Source organism: Macrobrachium nipponense, chromosome 35 (genome assembly GCF_015104395.2).
Source record: "Macrobrachium nipponense isolate FS-2020 chromosome 35, ASM1510439v2, whole genome shotgun sequence".
Classification (NCBI taxonomy): Eukaryota; Metazoa; Arthropoda; class Malacostraca; order Decapoda; family Palaemonidae; genus Macrobrachium; species Macrobrachium nipponense.
In genome coordinates, this window is record NC_061096.1 from 44,538,756 (window position 1) to 44,557,118 (window position 18,363).

General features: G+C 36.8%; 1 protein-coding gene across 5 annotated transcripts in view; it reads right to left on the bottom strand.

Annotated features, from left to right (window-relative positions):
• The window catches only part of LOC135208727 (endothelin-converting enzyme homolog), a 173,405-nt gene that overhangs the window by 82,409 nt on the left and 72,633 nt on the right, over positions 1-18,363 (bottom strand). Inside the window, exon 1 of one of the 5 annotated variants that reach the window (XM_064241219.1) lies at positions 7,021-7,121. The exons of the other annotated variants lie outside the window; for them this stretch is intronic. Within the exon in view, the coding sequence (XP_064097289.1) occupies positions 7,021-7,032 (12 nt within the window). The 5' untranslated portion in view covers positions 7,033-7,121. Of the gene's footprint in view, positions 1-7,020; positions 7,122-18,363 lie in introns of those variants that run through there. 5 annotated transcript variants of the gene reach the window in all.

Below are 18,363 nucleotides of genomic sequence, written 5' to 3' on the forward strand. Positions count from 1 at the left end.
TATTATTATTATTATTATTATTATTCAAAAAATGAACCGCAGGGGACCACTAACTTGAAAGTCAAAAAGCTTCCAAAGAATATGGCGGTTTCATTTAAAAGAAGTAACAGAATGAAGAGGTCAGTTATTAGAAAAGAACAAACAAATTAACAAATTTATTAATAAATAAGACACACTGTGGAGATATAAGTGAATATGAATTAATTATGCCAAATACAGTGTAGGGAGTTTTAGGACACATTTAAACTGACTAATCCCTTAATAATTATGAAGAAGAAACCAAATTGGAGAACTATTTTCTAATAATAACGAAGAAGACCAACCAGAAACAACTACAGGAACACGAAACATCAATCTGTCTGTCTGTCTGTCTCTCTCTCTCTCCTTCATACTATTTAAAATGAACGACTACGTAAACAAACTCAAGAATCAATTGGAGTACGTCATCGTGCCTGTGCATCGTAGGCGTTGCCAAGTGTACGAGAATTCTCCGTTTTTCCATTGCGTATAACGCGAGTCTTGCCAAGCATATCTGACAGTGAGTTTGGGGCTTTTAAAATAATGGTTCTAAGCTTATGTACTGCTTTTTTTTATATAGAAAATGGGCAAATATAACCTTAAACCTCGACATAAACAGAATTAGCTAATACAAAACACGATTGAGAGTTTACAGAGTACAAAACTTCTTTTTAAACCAACCGCACGTCGAAACTTGTTCAATCTCAGCTCATTTGCTTGACTAGATAAGATGTGAAGCAATAAAATATAAGAGATATATTAAAATATAGACATATAAATTATAGACAAAATTGTCAACCTACCCTAATACAATTCTTCTTGTATTTCAATAGTTTATTTACATTCTTTCTATTTATTTGTTAATTTATTCTTTATCTTTTAATAAGTGATCTCTTTGTTATGCATTTCCTAACCTTCTGTAGTTAATACTTCCAAATGAACACCATACTCTTTCGAAGTTTGAATTCCAAGTAAAGGGCGCCTTCACTTCTGAATAATAATAATAATAATAATAATAATAATAATAATAATAATAATAATAATAATAATAATAATAATAATACCCTATAAACCGGAAGTATGTCTAATGTTAGCTATAAACCTATGACAAAATATCGAGCCCTCAGATAAAACAGGAGCAGATTACAGGACACCCCCGAAAAAATTCTATTGCAAAAGGAATAAAAAGATCTATATCTGGCATCATTCACCTATATGGGTCATCTAGTCAGTTCATAGAATACTGGACTTGTAAAGCTGTGAGGCAAGTTAGGTCAAGATGCAAATCTAAGTATACTGTATAATAAAGATTCATTTAAATACAGAGTCAGCCATTATCACTGCATATTATTTCATACGGTACCAAGATCTCAGGCTTAATTTCTAGCATCATTTTAACCTTCTCTCGACAGGATGTGGTAAGACATTCGACCAAATGAATTCGACAGTAACTAAAAAAAGAATCCAACCTCACAAGCATCATAATCATTCATTTACATTTTTTCTATTTATTTATGGAAGCGTTAATTCATCTTTATCTTTATCCGCTAAGAAGTGATCTCTTTCTGTACTTCCTATTATTTTCTGAAATTTCATTCAAATGAACACCATATTCTTTAGAAGCTTGAATTTCCAGTCAATGGACCCTGTGGCCTTGTTCCATATGAATACGGGTTACCTTCTGAATAATAATAATAATAATAATAATAATAATAATAATAATAATAATAATAATAATAAGTAATAATAATAATAATATGCCTATATTGTTTTCCTCTATATATTTCAAAACAAAAGATCAGTCACTAAATAAAGGATAATACCTTTATCTTCACTCCCACCACCGCAGGTCTTGGCATTATAAATATTCTAGTGCAAGTAACATTGTCGTTGGCTCTTACTGAATTTGCATAATGCACACTTTGATGTTGCCAGTAACTTGTATATATAATAAGAAGACCTGAGTAACATGAGGATAATTATTCAGCATCTGTAGTTATACGGGTTATTATCAGTAATTACGATCAACATACATTATAAAGGAACAGACGACAAGGCCATGTTCACACACACTCTCTCACTCTCACTATATGTATATATTATACATATATATATATATATATATATGTATATTTATATATATATATATATATATACATATAAAATGAGAGAGAGAGAGAGAGAGAGAGAGAGAGAGAGAGAGAGAGAGAGAGAGAGAGAGAGAGAGAGAGCAATAAAAAATAACCATATTTATATAGTTAGCTTCTAAATCAATAATTTCGGCTAAGCTTCGACTTTTGTAACATGACACTCCAGAGCCCACATTTTCGGAACTTGTTGCCTATGCAAATTAGTTGAGTCAAATGTGAAGGTGTTGCAAAGAGAGCCTATATAGCATATTTAATTAGTTGGGAGCTTTAGCAACTGATGCCTCACAGTTTATACCTGTGGCTGTCTGGTGATGATGTCACATCCGCCTATGACTGTTTTGTTGCAAAGAAAAATTCTATAGTTTCTATCTGAAGACGTATTGATAAAAAATGAGTTAAATATTTCTAAATTTGTTGTGGATATTTTTATCTTTTTAACGCTGAAAAATAAATAAAAAATTGGAGATTAAAAGAAGAGGCTAATTTCAGCTCTAAGCGTGGTGTGTTACCTGGGATGACGAGCAAGGGGCGTTTAATTAACATACAGGTGAGAATGTATTACCCTTAAAATATACCTTTGCTCACACACGCAGTCTACGTATGCGCAATTGACTTTAAAGGCACAGGTGAGCTTTGAAGATGAAAATGAAGAGAGAGAGAGAGAGAAGAGAGAGAGAGAGAGAGAGAGAGAGAGAGAGACGATGAATCTTTATAGAACAAGTATACGGTACACGGCTTATCGATCAACTATCGATCGTTTCGTACACAGGATGACTCATTCTCGCACACCTGAAGGTGATGGTTATTGTTGGATTAGCGTGGCCTTATGTCAGCACAGCCACGTATCCATACGGGCCAGAGAAACAGGGGATTCTACGAGAAGGATAGAGAGAGAGAGAGAGAGAGGATGAGATAGAGAGAGGAGGAAGGAGAAGCAAGAGAGAGGAGAGAGGCTTTTCTGATTTCAAATCTGAAAATAATTTTATTTCGGTCCGCAGGCTTGTTGCATTTTTTACCTTTTTTTAACTGAAAAAATAAAATTTATTTTCAATACGCCCCACGAACCACCATCACCACTCAATTTCACGCATATAATAATAAATAATTAATAATCTCTAATAATAATAATAATAATAATAATAATAATAATTACCATAAATAATAATAATAATAATAATAATAATAATAATACTGTTTAAAAAGAATTGGCAAAGAATTAAGCGAGTTGATTTTATATATTGTTTTTTTCTATTTTCCTTACAATTTCGCTTTCTCAGGTCTTCAGCGGATGTTTTTCTGTTTCCTGGGGGGAGTAACTGGACCAATATTTCCAAGACCTCGGCCCGGCCCGCCAATGAGGAATGCCAACTCTAGGTCCGAGCCCGCTAATAAAGAATACCGCCCCACAGACTTTCTTTGCTACAGTCTCCTTCAAAACGACTCGTCCGAGGGATGAACCTAGCGAGAAGGGAGGGATCGGAAAACGTTACGTAATACCAGATATACCAGAATATATCCAGCTATAACACCAGCCCACCAATTGAACCAGCCCTTTAAAAACTGAAGACGAAACCACCGGCCCCGAACTTGAACTTTACGCCTACGGAATAATACCGAAGCACTGACGACGACCCCTGCTTTGACCTTGGGGACCTGATATCCATGTTCCAATAAAAGATTATACCTTCAGCATTTTATTGATTTTTATTTGAAAATTCCCAATATGAATATTGGTGCACGTTACTCAGAAACACAATATCGCTGAGCCTGAGAAGCGAAATTGTAAGGTAAATAGGAAAAAACAATATTATAAAATCAAATCCCTTCGCGTTCTTCTGAATTTTCTGCCATTCCTTTTTCTTAACAGCTATTTGTGCCTAAAAGATGGGTCTTCTAAATTCCAAAATAAAATAATAATAATCTAATAATTAAATAATAATAATAATAATGAATAATAATCAATAATAATAATAATAATAATAATAATAATTAAAAACCCCACTGCAATGCGGAGTCCACCCCAATTGCTCAGCCATTCACAGAATAAATAAATTAATAAAAAAAAAAAGGATCATTTCGAACCTACAACATTTTCAACCATAATCAATCAATTTCCAGGAACAACCAGACTATAACAAATTTACAGAAGCAACCTGAATAGAACCCTCTCCATTAACAACCAGAATACAACCACCTTCCAGGAACATATAATGCTAAGAGCGAGCAGCGCCAACGAATGTACGTGTGTTAGAGATTGAAACATGGCATCTCGCAAATTTCTCTTGCAATGCTCACACAGAACATATTGCATATTCCTCCGTTATTAGGTTTTTGCGATACTACTTCGTGAGGAGAGGCGTGGAGATTTTATTCGTGTATTTTTAGATCACACAGATTTGGTTCATTGATTTACGTCAAAGATTTATTGCGGTTGGTAGGAAAATACTCTTTTTACAATTTTATTATATAAATATTTTAAGATTACAATGATTTTATTTATTGATCTGGTTTGGTAAAGCTGTCTGGGAAGAATTTTGTTACATTTAAAACATCAAATTGGTGCAGAAAAATGGTTAGTAAAAAATAATCTTGTTATAATTTTATCATAGTTATATTTTCAGATTATGAAGATGTTTTTTATAACCTACGTAGGCTCAGGCTGGCTAGGAAGCATATGTGACTTTTATTAGTGTTAAAGTGTATAGAATATAATTGGTTAAGGCTATCTGGGAAATATAAAAGGCCTTCACTGCAGTTAAAATGCATAAAATATAATTGTTTTCAGGCAGAGACATTGCTAGTAAAAAACTGTGGTCACTATTTATGTAACAGTAACTCACTCAAATGGCATCTTTCTCTGCACTGCAATGATATGCAAAACACTGTAGCTTGCACCATTCTCCTAACGTCAGATTACAAGGATGAAATTAATAAAGATCATGAGAGAGAGAGAGAGAGAGAGAGAGAGAGAGAGAGAGAGAGAGAGAGAGAGAGAGAGGGAAGGTTCTCCGGTTTCAAGGAACGAAACGGATCTGGGCACCCGACCGAAAAGGGAAAAGAAGAAAGTAAAAGAAAAATGGATTTCGAAAATTATGCTCTGACAATTGCGCTATCTCGAAAAGTGCCTTGAATAATGATGGCTCCAGGGATTTCAGAGAGAGAGAGAGAGAGAGAGAGAGAGAGAGAGAGAGAGAGAGAGAGAGAGAGAGTATTATGTAGGTACTACCTTACATTAGATTATAAATAAAAATGTAAGCCTTCATCTTTGTAATACTTTTGACTTACGACGTAGAGAGAGAGAGAGAGAGAGAGAGAGAGAGAGAGAGAGAGAGAGAGAGAGAGAGAGAGAGAGAGCTTATTTTTCGGGGCACAACTACATGTATTCCAATTAAGGTATAGTAATTGGTGGTAATATAAAACTTTCTTGAAAGAATCCTGTGATTTGAAGTTATATATATATATATATATGTATATATATATATATCATATATATATATATATATATATATATATATATATATATGTATGTATGTATGTGTGTGTGTGTGTGTGTGTGTGTGTGACAGTTTCCAGTTAAGTGTCCCATAACACATAACACAAAGTGAAATTATCTGTAGTATATATCAGCCATCTCTCCCAATTATCGTGAGTACTAACATTAATTGGCAATATGTAAATCTCATAAATATATATATATATATATATATATATATACTATATATATATATATATATATATATATATATATTCGCCGGAGGAGTTTTTTTGTTTTTTATTAAGTGTTTAAGTGTCCGGTTGTCTGGGTAAGTGTTCAAGTGCTTTAGCCAAAGGGATGGCTTGTTTGATATCTTATAATATGTTCCATTTTATTAACTTTGTCTTTGAACTTGTGTGTACTTACCGGATGTGTTCTGTAACTTTGAAACAGATGATTCTGGTACTTGTGGAATGCGGGGGGACAAAGAATTCCCAGAGGGGTGTAGACTTGTTTTGGTGACTAGACATTGTACTGTTTGAGTTAGTCTGTAAGACTGGATTACTTGGTTGATTGATTTATTTATTCTTGTTAATAAACGTTAATGTTATGATGCAACTCTCTCATTTTCATTACCTGTTAGAATGGAGAGAAAGAGAGATTCCTTGGAGAGAGAGAGAGAGAAAGGTTATGAGTAATGGGGGGTGGGGGTCTGCCTTCCGTTTCGTGTCCACGCTTACCTTATGAATACTGGGAAAGAAAGAATCCCCCCAGTACATATATATATATATATATATATATATATATATATATATATATATATGTGTGTGTGTGTGTGTGTGTGTGTGTGTTTGTGTGCGCGCGCGCGTGTATGTATGTATGTGCATGTATATATGTATATGTATAACGAATATTAAAAAATTGCGTGTAAATCCTCCTAACTTGCGACAATGACTTACAAATCAAGAAGCCGTTCAGAATTTACACAATTTTTAAATTTTATTTTGTTATTGTGTGACATTTAAATCACGTGTCAGAGTGATTATATATATATATATAGATATATATATATATATATATATATATATATATATATATATATATATATATATACATACACACACATACATATATATATATATATATGTATGTATGTATGTGTATATATCACAAAATTTCTAATGATCATAGCACAAAGACAAAAAATTCACGAAAGAGACAGGTGGCACACTAGCCAACAAATATTCTATCTCACAATGTCATAATAATTCTAAATAGCAGCCGTATTCTTTCGTATAATTACATGACAACGCAGGAAAAGACTACAGCATAAACTACTACGACTAAAACACCTAAGCAAGAAATGAAAGATACTACCTTCTGGAACATCGTCAAGGAAGAAGAAGAAGTAGGGCAATCCCGTGTTTACTATTAGCGTTTCTTCTTCTGCAAATGTTCCAGCTGTCACTAGGACCCCGAAAACCGAACTAAATGCCAAGGGAACGAAAAGTGCAGCTCACGTTATTATCGCTCTAGATAACGTTATCAGGAAGTGCCAAGAAAAACTGCCTTAATACACCACCTGGGGTGAAGAGAGAGAGAGAGAGAGAGAGAGAGAGAGAGAGAGAGAGAGAGAGAGAGAGAGAGAGATCTTTACGTAGCAGATATCATGTTTCTGCGAAATTGCTCGTTATCATAGAGGCCAAGCCTGCGCGGGTGTGTCTGAGAGAGAGAGAGAGAGAGAGAGAGAGAGAGAGAGAGAGAGAGAGAGAGAGAGAGAGAGAGAGAGAGAGAGAGAATGATTCTTTACGTAGCAGATATGATTCTGTGAAATTGCTGCAGCGCTTTATAAATCTCATTTTTTTCTGCGTTTTTGTCTTTCTTTTTTTTTCAAGTCAGACTTTCCTCGTTATCAGAGAAGCAAGGCCTCAGCAGCGCGCGTGTATGTATGTGTGTGTGTGCGTGTGCGAGCGCATGTACGTGGGTTATGACTTGGAGGCGAGCATAATCCAGGGGTATAAAGAGCCAGAGATTAGGACTAGGACCAAGAGCCTTGGCAATCTCTGCAGCAGCCCCAGATTTAACGCGCAAGACTCCGGCTAGCTATGTGAAGTTTGCTCTGGGATTGCCTTAGGATTGCTCTGGTGTTGCTTTGGTATTGCTCTAGGATTGCTTTGGTTTTGCTCTGATGTTGCTCTGGGGGTGATTTGGGATTGCACTGGTGTTGCTTTGGTATTGCTCTAGGATTGCTTTGGTATTGCTCTGGTCTTGTTTTGGGATTGCTCTGGTGTTGCTCTGGTATTACTCTAGGATTGCTTTGGTATTGCTCTGGTCTTGTTTTGGGATTGCTCTGGTGTTGCTCTGGTATTACTCTAGGATTGCTTTGGTATTGCTCTGATGTTGCTCTGGGGTTGTTTTGGGATTGCACTGGTGTTGCTCTGGAAGTGTTTTGGGGTTGCTCTGCGATTACTCTTAGGATCTGTAGGATTGCTCTGGGGTTGCTCTGGAATTGCTCTGGGTTGCTCTGATGCCGCTCTGGGGATTGCTTTGGGGTTGCTCTGCGATTTCTTTGAGGTTGCTGTTGGGTTGCCCTGAGGTTGCTTTGGGATTGCTTTGAGGTTGCTCTGAAGTTGCTCGGGTATTGCTTTGGGGTTGCTCTGGGATTGCTTTGTGGGGTTAGTGTTACGTATTGCTTGAGACGTGGGAGTGGCTTTGATGTGGTGGACATCTTCCACTATTACTGCTGAATTAGTGCTCAATAAGCTCACAGCAGATTATGTGTATTCGCCAATCCAAATTTGAGAAAACCTTTGGTGTTACGAAAGTCGTCTCTCCTCCCGAGATCCCTTTGCTATTTGTTTGCTTGGGATATGAAATTCACCCCTGCTGCCAAAAATCAATAAATAAAATTAATCAATAAATAAAGCAAAAAAATAGAAAAAAAACAGGCATGATAACCCAAACCAAATTTGAGAAAAGATGGCCAGACGCCTAAGAACTTTAGACTATCCTTATAGTTGGGTATATAATTTACTCCTGGTGCCACGTGGCCTGTCCGGTGTTACGGAACTCGTCTTGTCACGAGACCTCTTCACTATATTTGTATGTTAGGACATAAATTTCGAGAAAAAAAACTGAGGAAACGAACCATCGTGCCATTAACGCAGATCGTGTGCTAGGCCGGAACTAGTCACGATATCACAGTTCCGACACGACCTTGGGACATGCGAAGGTGTGTGTTAAAATATGCATAAGGTGGACGAACTTATTTGCTCATTTTTATTTTTTTTACCTTATTTTTAGTTATTAGTTGGGTGTCACGAACGCTAATTACTCCCGGGTGCTCGTGCTTGTTGGCATAAAAGAGGAACATCCTAGCTATTAGGGCTGTTAGGAGAAGTAATTTAGGAAGCGATTATAAAGCTGCTTAATTTTATGTATTCCAAGGTTCAATAATAATAATAATAATAATAATGATAATAATACTTACTATTATTTGTATTAGAATTAGTAGCTACCTCTGTACAGTAATATCTACAGCCTCATCATAATTTAGAACCACAAGGCTGAATATATATAATCTTCAGTTTACCAATATGCTAAACTTCACTGAAGTAAAATCCGCACCAATATAAGCTTATACTTTATAAAACTAAGATTCAGAAACTTTGACTTCTTTAGACAAGAACCCTAAAGTGGAGCACTGCAGCTGCCCTAAGCAAGACCTAGCCAAGAGTGGTACTAACTCAGTTCACAAAATTGCGTACAGCAGACTGTAGTGGCAGGTCAGTTCAAAACACCGACGACCTATAATTATAAGTGTAATGCTTTTTTGAGGGTGTGTGTGTGTGTGTGTGTGCGTGCTTTCGTGTAAAAGTCTACGGGAGTATAAATACGAGTTTGTGTCATATATTTTGTGCGGGTGATATCCATGTATGCGAGCATTTCTGAGCGAGTAGAAGCGAGTATGTGCTATACTCATAAAATACCCACTAGCTTTAATAGCCATATATAGATGCCTAAAAAATAATCATAGCAATTAACTACAGTTAATTATTCATAAAAACATTACTTTTCCATTCCAGTCCCTATTCAGTTACCTTTCCAAATAGCATGGAAAAATATTAATCAGTCTCGCTATAGTGAATATCTACGTTACCTCACCCTTTTATTTATTAACGGGGTTTCAAGTGAATTAAAAAATGAATAATCATGAATAAATAATGTACGTGCACGCGTGCAAGAGCGCTCTCATCTTTAATTCACGGAATCGTGAAGTTTTTTTTTTTTTTACTCATGTTGCTCGGAAGGGACAATGCTTCATAATATTTTCTGATTGTTTGTGAGCTTGTTCTCTCTCTCTCTCTCTCCTGTCTTCTCTCTCTCTCTCTCTCTCTCTATAATAATATATATATATATATATATATATATATATATATATATATATATAAACCTATATTACATTACTTATATATATATATATATATATATAAGTATATATATATAATAAAATTTTAACAAAATACTGCAATAAATTATTAAAAATATTAACTTTTACCCATTAAGGATTAGCTACATAAGAATTCCCATTTTTTTCATAATGATTGACAAGATTAAAATAACGATAAATTAAATGTATAATTCATAATTTAATATCCTTAGGCTGTAATAAAGACTGGAGCTTATACGCACGATAGTCTACATTATTCGTCAAGATACCCCTTCCGTAAACACACACACACACACACACACACACACACACATATATATATATATATAATATATATATATATATATATATATATATATAAAATTCTTCTTCAAAAGTAAAAATAAAAAACACAAGTAAATAAAAAACAAAAGGCAGTTTCTCTAAATTAAAAAAAATTAAATTCTTCATAAAAAAGTAAATAAAAAAAATACTAAATATTTCTGGTGATAATTCACTGCCGTTCACAAATGTATTTTCTTTTATCCCCAACCCGAAATAAATACCAGTGCCACCTGACAGCGCCACACGTTCGCTCGCCTGCAGATCTACCGAGGCACCGACAGTACGATATCTTTCCTCCTCCGTAGCCTCGCGAAGAGAGAGAGAGAGAGAGAGAGAGAGAGAGAGAGAGAGAGAGAGAGAGAGAGAGAGGCCTAATCCCGGGTAACTAAGCCCTTTGAAATTGGGACACAGAATTGGGAGTTAATTTGGGCCATCGTAGAGATGATTAAGCTGGAAAGCAGAGTAGGAATCGGTTAACTGGAACACTGAGTAGAAGTCTCTTAACTGGAACACAAGAGTAGACTATTAAACTGGGACAGAGTAGAAATCGAAATCGTTTAACTGGAACATAGAGTAGAAATCATTCATCTAAAACTTTGTACAAATTGTTGAAATGGGGCACAGTAGAAATCGCTTAACTGGGACACAGAGTAGAAACCGTTTTACTGGAAAACAGAGTAGAACACAGTAAAATGGTTTAAATGGGACACAGTAGAAATCACTTAACCAGGAAACAGAGTAGAAATCGGTTTACTGGAACATAGAGCAGACTGCTAAATTGGAACAGGAACAGAGTATAAATCGTTTAACTGGGACACAGAGTAAAGGTTGGTGTTCTCTGGAACACAGAGTAAAATTTCTTACTCTGGAATACAGAGTAAAAGCTGTTACTCTGGAATACAGAGTAAAAGTTGTTACTCTGGGATACAAAGTAAAAGTTGCTTCTCTGGAACACAGAGTAAAAGTTGTTACTCTGGAATAGAAAGTAAAAGTTGCTTCTCTGGAACACAGAGTAAAAGTTACTTAGCATTACAGAGTAAAAGTTGCTTCTCTGGAACACAGAGTAAAAGTTGTTACTCTGGAATACAGAGTAAAAGTTGCCTCTCTGAAACACAGAGTAAAAGTTGTTACTCTGGAATACAGAGTAGAAGTTGCTTCTCTGAAACACAGAGTAAACGTTATTATCTGGAACAGAATAAAAGTTGTTTCTCTGAAACACAGAATAAAAGTTGTTATCTGGAACAGAATAAAAGTTGTTTCTCTGGAACACAGAGTAAAAGTTATTATCTGGAACAGAATAAAAGTTGTTTCTCGGGAACACAGAATAAAAGTTGTTATCTGGAACAGAATAAAAGTGGTTTCTCTGGAACACAGAATAAAAGTTGTTATCTGGAACAGAATAAAAGTGGTTTCTCTGGAACACAGAATAAAAGTTGTTATCTGGAACAGAATAAAAGTGGTTTCTCTGGAACACAGAATAAAAGTTGTTATCTGGAACAGAATAAAAGTGGTTTCTCTGGAACACAGAGTAAAAGTTATCTGAAACAGAATAAAAGTTGTTTCTCTGGAACACAGAATAAAAGTTGTTATCTGGAACAGAATAAAAGTGGTTTCTCTGAACACAGAATAAAAGTTGTATCTGGAACAGAATAAAAGTGTTTCTCTGGAACACAGAGTAAAAGTTGTTATCTGGAACAGAATAAAAGTGGTTTCTCTGGAACACAGAATAAAAGTTGTTATCTGGAACAGAATAAAAGTGGTTTCTCTGGAACACAGAGTAAAAGTTGTTATCTGGAACAGAATAAAAGTTGTTTCTCTGGAACACAGAATAAAAGTTGTTATCTGAAACAGAATAAAAGTGGTTTCTCTGGAACACAGAGTAAAAGTTGTTATCTGGAACAGAATAAAAGTTGTTTCTCTGGAACACAGATTAGAGAGCGGAACGAAGATTCAGCAGAGCCAGAAACACTCTGACACAGTTGCAACTATTAAACAAGGAAAGCAAAACAGCCACAGACAAACGAGGTCACAAAGCAGACAGTTAAACTGGGACGGCGCAGAAATAAAACGAAGAGAGACTCGGTTAAACTGTGACACAGAGTACAGAGTCTTTTAAAAACTGAGACGCAGAGAAGAGACTTACTTCTTGTAACTGGGACAGTGATGGCTGATGTCTGTTTTGGGCCGTTAATCAGCTCAGTGGTCTGGTTAGACTATTTTAATAATAATAATGATACTAGTAATAATAATAAGGTAAAGCCTGCAAAGTCGTAAGTTCGTTTGTTCCTTTTTATCGACTTTACATTTGTGTGAAACTTTCCCACCTCCCCCTTACCCTTACCCTTACCCTAATTTCTCCTCCTCCTCCCCCTCTTTCCTCTAACCCCCGGGAAAGTCGTAAGCTCCTTCTATTGACCTTGCATTGTGTGTAACCAACCGCCTCTCCCTTCCGTTACCATCTTTCCCCTACCCTACTCCTACCCCTCCTCCTCCTCCTCCTCCTCCTCGTCTTCTTCCTACTCCGGGAGATTCTAATTGGCCAAAAATGCGACAATTCTCAGTCTGGTTACCGCATTGCCCTAGAATGAGCTAATCTGCTTATTTTAATATTTTATTTCTTGTTTTGATCATTTTTCTTGTTTTTGCGTTTTTCTTAACGTTTATTTTATTTTATTTTAGTTTTTCACATCAAGACACATAAACAGAATTAAGAATGCCGAACTGGAAACTCAAAAAACACAGGCTCTGTGAATTAAAGGGTAAGTTCTCTTTCTTAAAATGAAGATTTGGGAGATGAGAGTAAATTATATTGTATAAACTACCTAAGATCGAATATCCCTCCCTCTCAACCGCTATCTCCCTAGGAAACATGCACCAACCTTCCGAGTGTCAATCATTCCACATAAACCTGGAGAGAGCGGCACATTCACACGCCAACAAACAACAGAAAACTAACGGCACCAAAGGAAAACAAAAGACGCGACTCAGCGGCTTGATATCCAAATACTGACGAGGGCGTGACGCGTAACCTAAGCTCGCGAAGAGCGAATGAGCCGAGGTGGTCTAGGGACACCTCCCTCCTGCAGTGGAGACGCGAAATGGGACTGATTGAATATGCATGAACTTTTGCAAGATGGCGAAGGAGCGGAAGCCCTCGGGATGGTATTGCGAGCTCGCTTTTCAACCTGATGAGGACTTACCCGAAGGGGAGGTCTTTAGCGAACTCGACGGTTCATCTGACTGAAACTGAAGACGCGAGATGTTTACGAATTGAAGACAATATTCGACACGCTTAGGTCCAAAGCGTTAAGCTTTTTATGACTCTGACGTGGAGGAGAATCTGTGATACCAAAACAAAATGTTAAATCTTGTTAGAAAGATATTAGTCATTGTGAATTTTATATATATATATATATATATATATGATATATATATATATCTATATATAAACACACACATATATATAATATATGTATATAATATATATATATATATATATATATATATATATATATATATATGTACATATATACATACAATATATATCATTATAGTATTATACACATATATATACGTATACATACACACACACACTATATATATATATATATATATATATATATATATATATATATATATATATATGTATGTATGGTATGTATGTATATATATAATGTATCTGGAGAGAGAGAGAGAGAGAGAGAGAGAGAGAGAGAGAGAGAGAGAGAGAGAGAGAGAGATCGGAAAACCCACAAATGCAATACTGGTGAATGAGTCTCTTTCTGTTACGGAAAGATGAACTGCGTGGCCGATTCAATATCAACAATGAACGTTACAACAATATCATTACAACAAACATAGGCAAGCTATGCGGTGTTCTTATAGGACTGGATATGACCCTTAACAGAAATCGGAAATGGTAAATTTGCTTAAAATACAATGGTCAAATCATTAGAAGAAGGCCGAGGAAAGTAAGAGGAGAGAAAGGGAATATAGGCGAAGGTACAGTCAAAGGAATGAAAGGGGTCGCAGCTAGGGGCCGTATAGGCAGGCCGCGAAGAACCTTATGAAGTGATGCCCACGGTGCACCGCGTGAGGTGCACTGACAGTGCTACTTCCCCGACCGGGAATAGAAGAAACCTATTGCCTGAGACTAATATTCTCCGTGAATATTCTCTCTACACGATATCATTCACCTCGTTGTCATCCAGTCCAGGCCTCGCCTTGGGAACTTCCTTATCTGGGACAATGTATTGACATGCATATTTTAGTCATGAATCAGGAAGGGGCCGGGCGGGCTTTTGGAGGGGGGGGGGGGGGAGAGTGCCAGGTTCATATCTGAAATTGGCTGGGCGTCATAAATCTCGTGGCACCCACCGATGTTCCGCCCACACCGCCCTTACCACCCACCCCCCAAAACCTCGACCTGGCTTAATATCTTTGGAGCAGATTTGAAAGAGTTTTGGCAGTTTGAGGTAAAGTTTTATCGCGGAAATTATTTGGCAGTAATCCTGAAAATAAAAAAGAGAAAAAAAAGACTCATACGAAAATTAGTATTTGAAGATATTCTAGTACTTTGAAACAGATCTGACACAAAAAAAATATTTCAGATAACATTCGATCTCAGAAAAATACACATACAATATACACACGCATATATATATATATATATATATATATATATATATATATATATATATATATATAGAGAGGAGAGAGAGAGAGAGAGAGAGTGAGAGAGAGAGATTTTTATATATATATACATAATCTATATCTACATATATATATATATATATATATATATATATATATATATATATAGAACGTGATAAATGGAACGTGATAAATGCATGGATAAAGGTATAAGCCACGAAGGAAAATGAAACACTGGAGTAGCTACAAGATCTTTCGAAGATCTTGTAGCTACTCCAGTGTTTCACTTTCCTTCGTGGCTTATACCTTTACATATATATAATCTTATAATGTAAGTTTGGAATGCAATTATAATTGTGGTAATATGATTAATTCACATCAGAACTTGTGTATCATGGTATGAAATGTTTGTTTCTGTGTTCAGATTTCCCAAATTTAAAGATAACATGCCTTAAGTGATTATCAGATGTTAACGTAATTTTTCAGTTTTTAGTCAACCTTGTGATGCTGTTAACATTTAATATTAAGACATTTAGTATTTAAGTATTTATTTTTAAGGAAATTTTGTATTGTATATATTAGAAAGTAAGTTTTAGTGTGGTGATTTTGCGCCTCCTCCCCGCTCGTTAAAATTTTTGATTGTACCCTTTTAACACTCGTATCTTTTTGTTTTACGTTTGGGTACGTGACTGGAGCCCTCGGTGAAGGAGGTGAGAAGAGACAGAACGACGTGTTTGGGCAGACAGTTCGGGCTATCTACAGAGGCTGTCCTGTCTCTGCAGCTGCCGCTCTTAATATATTTTATCGACGCTTTTGTGGGAGTACTTTGAGCCGCCTTCGCAGGTACACATCTGGCCACCTGCGGTGTTGTGTACGCTGTACTTTGAGTGCTGTCCTTCGCAGGTACGCTTCTGGCCACCTGCGGTGTTGCGTCCTGCTTGTATTGCAGGTGAGTTTGTGCCACCTGCGGACTTATCTCACTGCCACTCAGTGGAAGAGTTTTCCTGAGGTGTTCGAAGCATTTGCTTTTCTAGGACGCCTTGGTTATTGCAGCTGTGGGGGCCTTGATGCCCGTCAGAAGTCAAGTAGGGAGACAGATCCCAGGTAAGCGTTCCTTTTTGTATGGTCGTGCAGGACCTCTCGACTCCTCCTTCCTGGTGCTTCTGTACTCCCCTGTTAGCAGAGTTCTGAAATTGTTGGATCACGGCCTACTGTAAGGCAAGACCTTTATTATTAGTCCTGGATCCACGGACACCCCTTCTGAGTGTGAGGAGATATTTTTTTTGTTATTATTATTTTGTATATATATATATAGATATATCTTATAAATGAACTGTTGAGACAGTTGGAATTTGCTGCCCCTTTTGTTTGTTTGGTTATAATTATTCTTATGGGGTTGTTAACAGCCTCGTGGCTTTTATATTTGTTTATATTATAAGTTTAGATTATCAACATAGGTAGGAGATTAAGTGTTTTCTCCCTGTTACTCTTCGCCTTCCTTCCCATCCTATTTAGTTATAGGTAATGGTTATTTTATTCATTTGATCTGGCCAGTTATATTGCATATTTTGTTGTATTTGCATTCATGTGTTTCTCTCTATCTCTGTTTAGGGCTTAGTTTTTAGTAGTGTTAGGAATCCCAAGGGATTAATTTAAGGACTAGAATTTGTCCTTGGCAGTCACAAGGTTGACTTTGTTTATTTTTGTTTGTTAATAAATATTGTTGAGTTTTTCTGAGTGTTTTCGTCTCCATTGACCATCTTTTACTGGATACTCTGTAACAACACTGAGTGTACATCCTTTAGTGCAGACAAACCTGCATCACGGCCCAACAACGGGTCGTAACAATTGGCGACCGTGACAGGATTTTATGTACTCAGGGGTATCTGGTATTTTGGTCTGTGGAGCGAAACACTTGGGTGATCTCTTCAATATTTGTTTATTTTGTAGTATTGCCTTCTCCCTGAGTTATTAATTTTTGGCGAAGATGGAAGAGTTTAACTTTGACCCAGCTGAATTTTTGGGGTCTGCTGACTGCCTAAAGTACTTGCCTGTTTTAAATAGGAAACATTTAGTTGCTTGTGCACAGTGGTTGGGTGTTCCGCTGAAGTCGGCGGGTACTAAGAGAGATATTTCGGAGGCTGTGAAGGGTAAGATTGCCCAGGAGGATTTAGCTGAGGCCGAACATTTGGGGAGTGAAAGTGAAGTAGAAAGTGATGGTGAAGATAGTATTAATGATGATTTGGAAGAGGATAGGTTGAGCGTGAGAGCGGTGGTTTGACTTTGTTTGAGGATCCTCCTCGTAAAGGTATATTTATGAAGGTCCCTCGAATATACCTAAGGTTAATGTGTCCAATAACCCATTTTTGCCCCCCCTTAATTCTTTGCCAGTTGAACCCCTAGCTTCTGCTCATACTTTGGGTGAATCTAAGGAGGAGGTAGAATATAAATTAATTTGTAAACGAATTGAATTAAAGAAAATAGAATTTGAGGAGAAGCGGGTAAGGCGTCACGAGTTAGAGATGGTGAAGTTGAATATAGAGATGGCTAGGTTACAGGGGGCCAATTTGGTCAGTTCCCCTAAAGGTATGTTCCAGGAACGGTTTAATTTAGGTGCAGCACTAAAATTGGTGCCAGTCTTTGATGAAAACAATGTCCCTGAATTTTTCAAGCCTTTGAGCGTGTGCCGCCTCGGTTGTCTTGGCCCTCCGAAATGTGGACTGTTTTAATACAATGTAGGCTGGTGGGCAAGGCTATCCGGGTGTACAATGCCTTGGAGGAGGGAATTGCCAGGGACTATCATAAGGTCAAAGCGCTGGTATTAAAATCCTATGATCTGGTTCCTGGGAGGCCTATCGCCTCAATTTAGGAATTATAATAAACTCCTTCACAGTCTTATGTAGAATTGCGCTCGGGTCAAGGAGGAAACAATTTGACGACTGGCTGAAAAGCCGACAAGTGGTGTCTTTTGCAGCGTTGCGGGAATTGTTGCTCCTTGAAGAGTTCAAAAAGGCATGTAGCAAAGAGTTGAGGGTCCATCTTGAGGAGGTCAAAGCTATGAAGTTGAGTAGTGCCGCTCAGTTGGCAGATGAATATGTGTTGACCCATCGCTCTGGCAATGGTAACTTTGGGTACAGGGTTTTAAATGATCCCTCTTCCCGTGCCCACAGTAGTGGAAGGAGGGGAGAACCACCTTCGTCGACTCCTAATATTCCTAATATTAATAATGCTAATTCTTTTCAGATGGTAGGAATGTTGGTAGAGTCTCAGGAGGGTCTCCTCCCCTCGTGTCT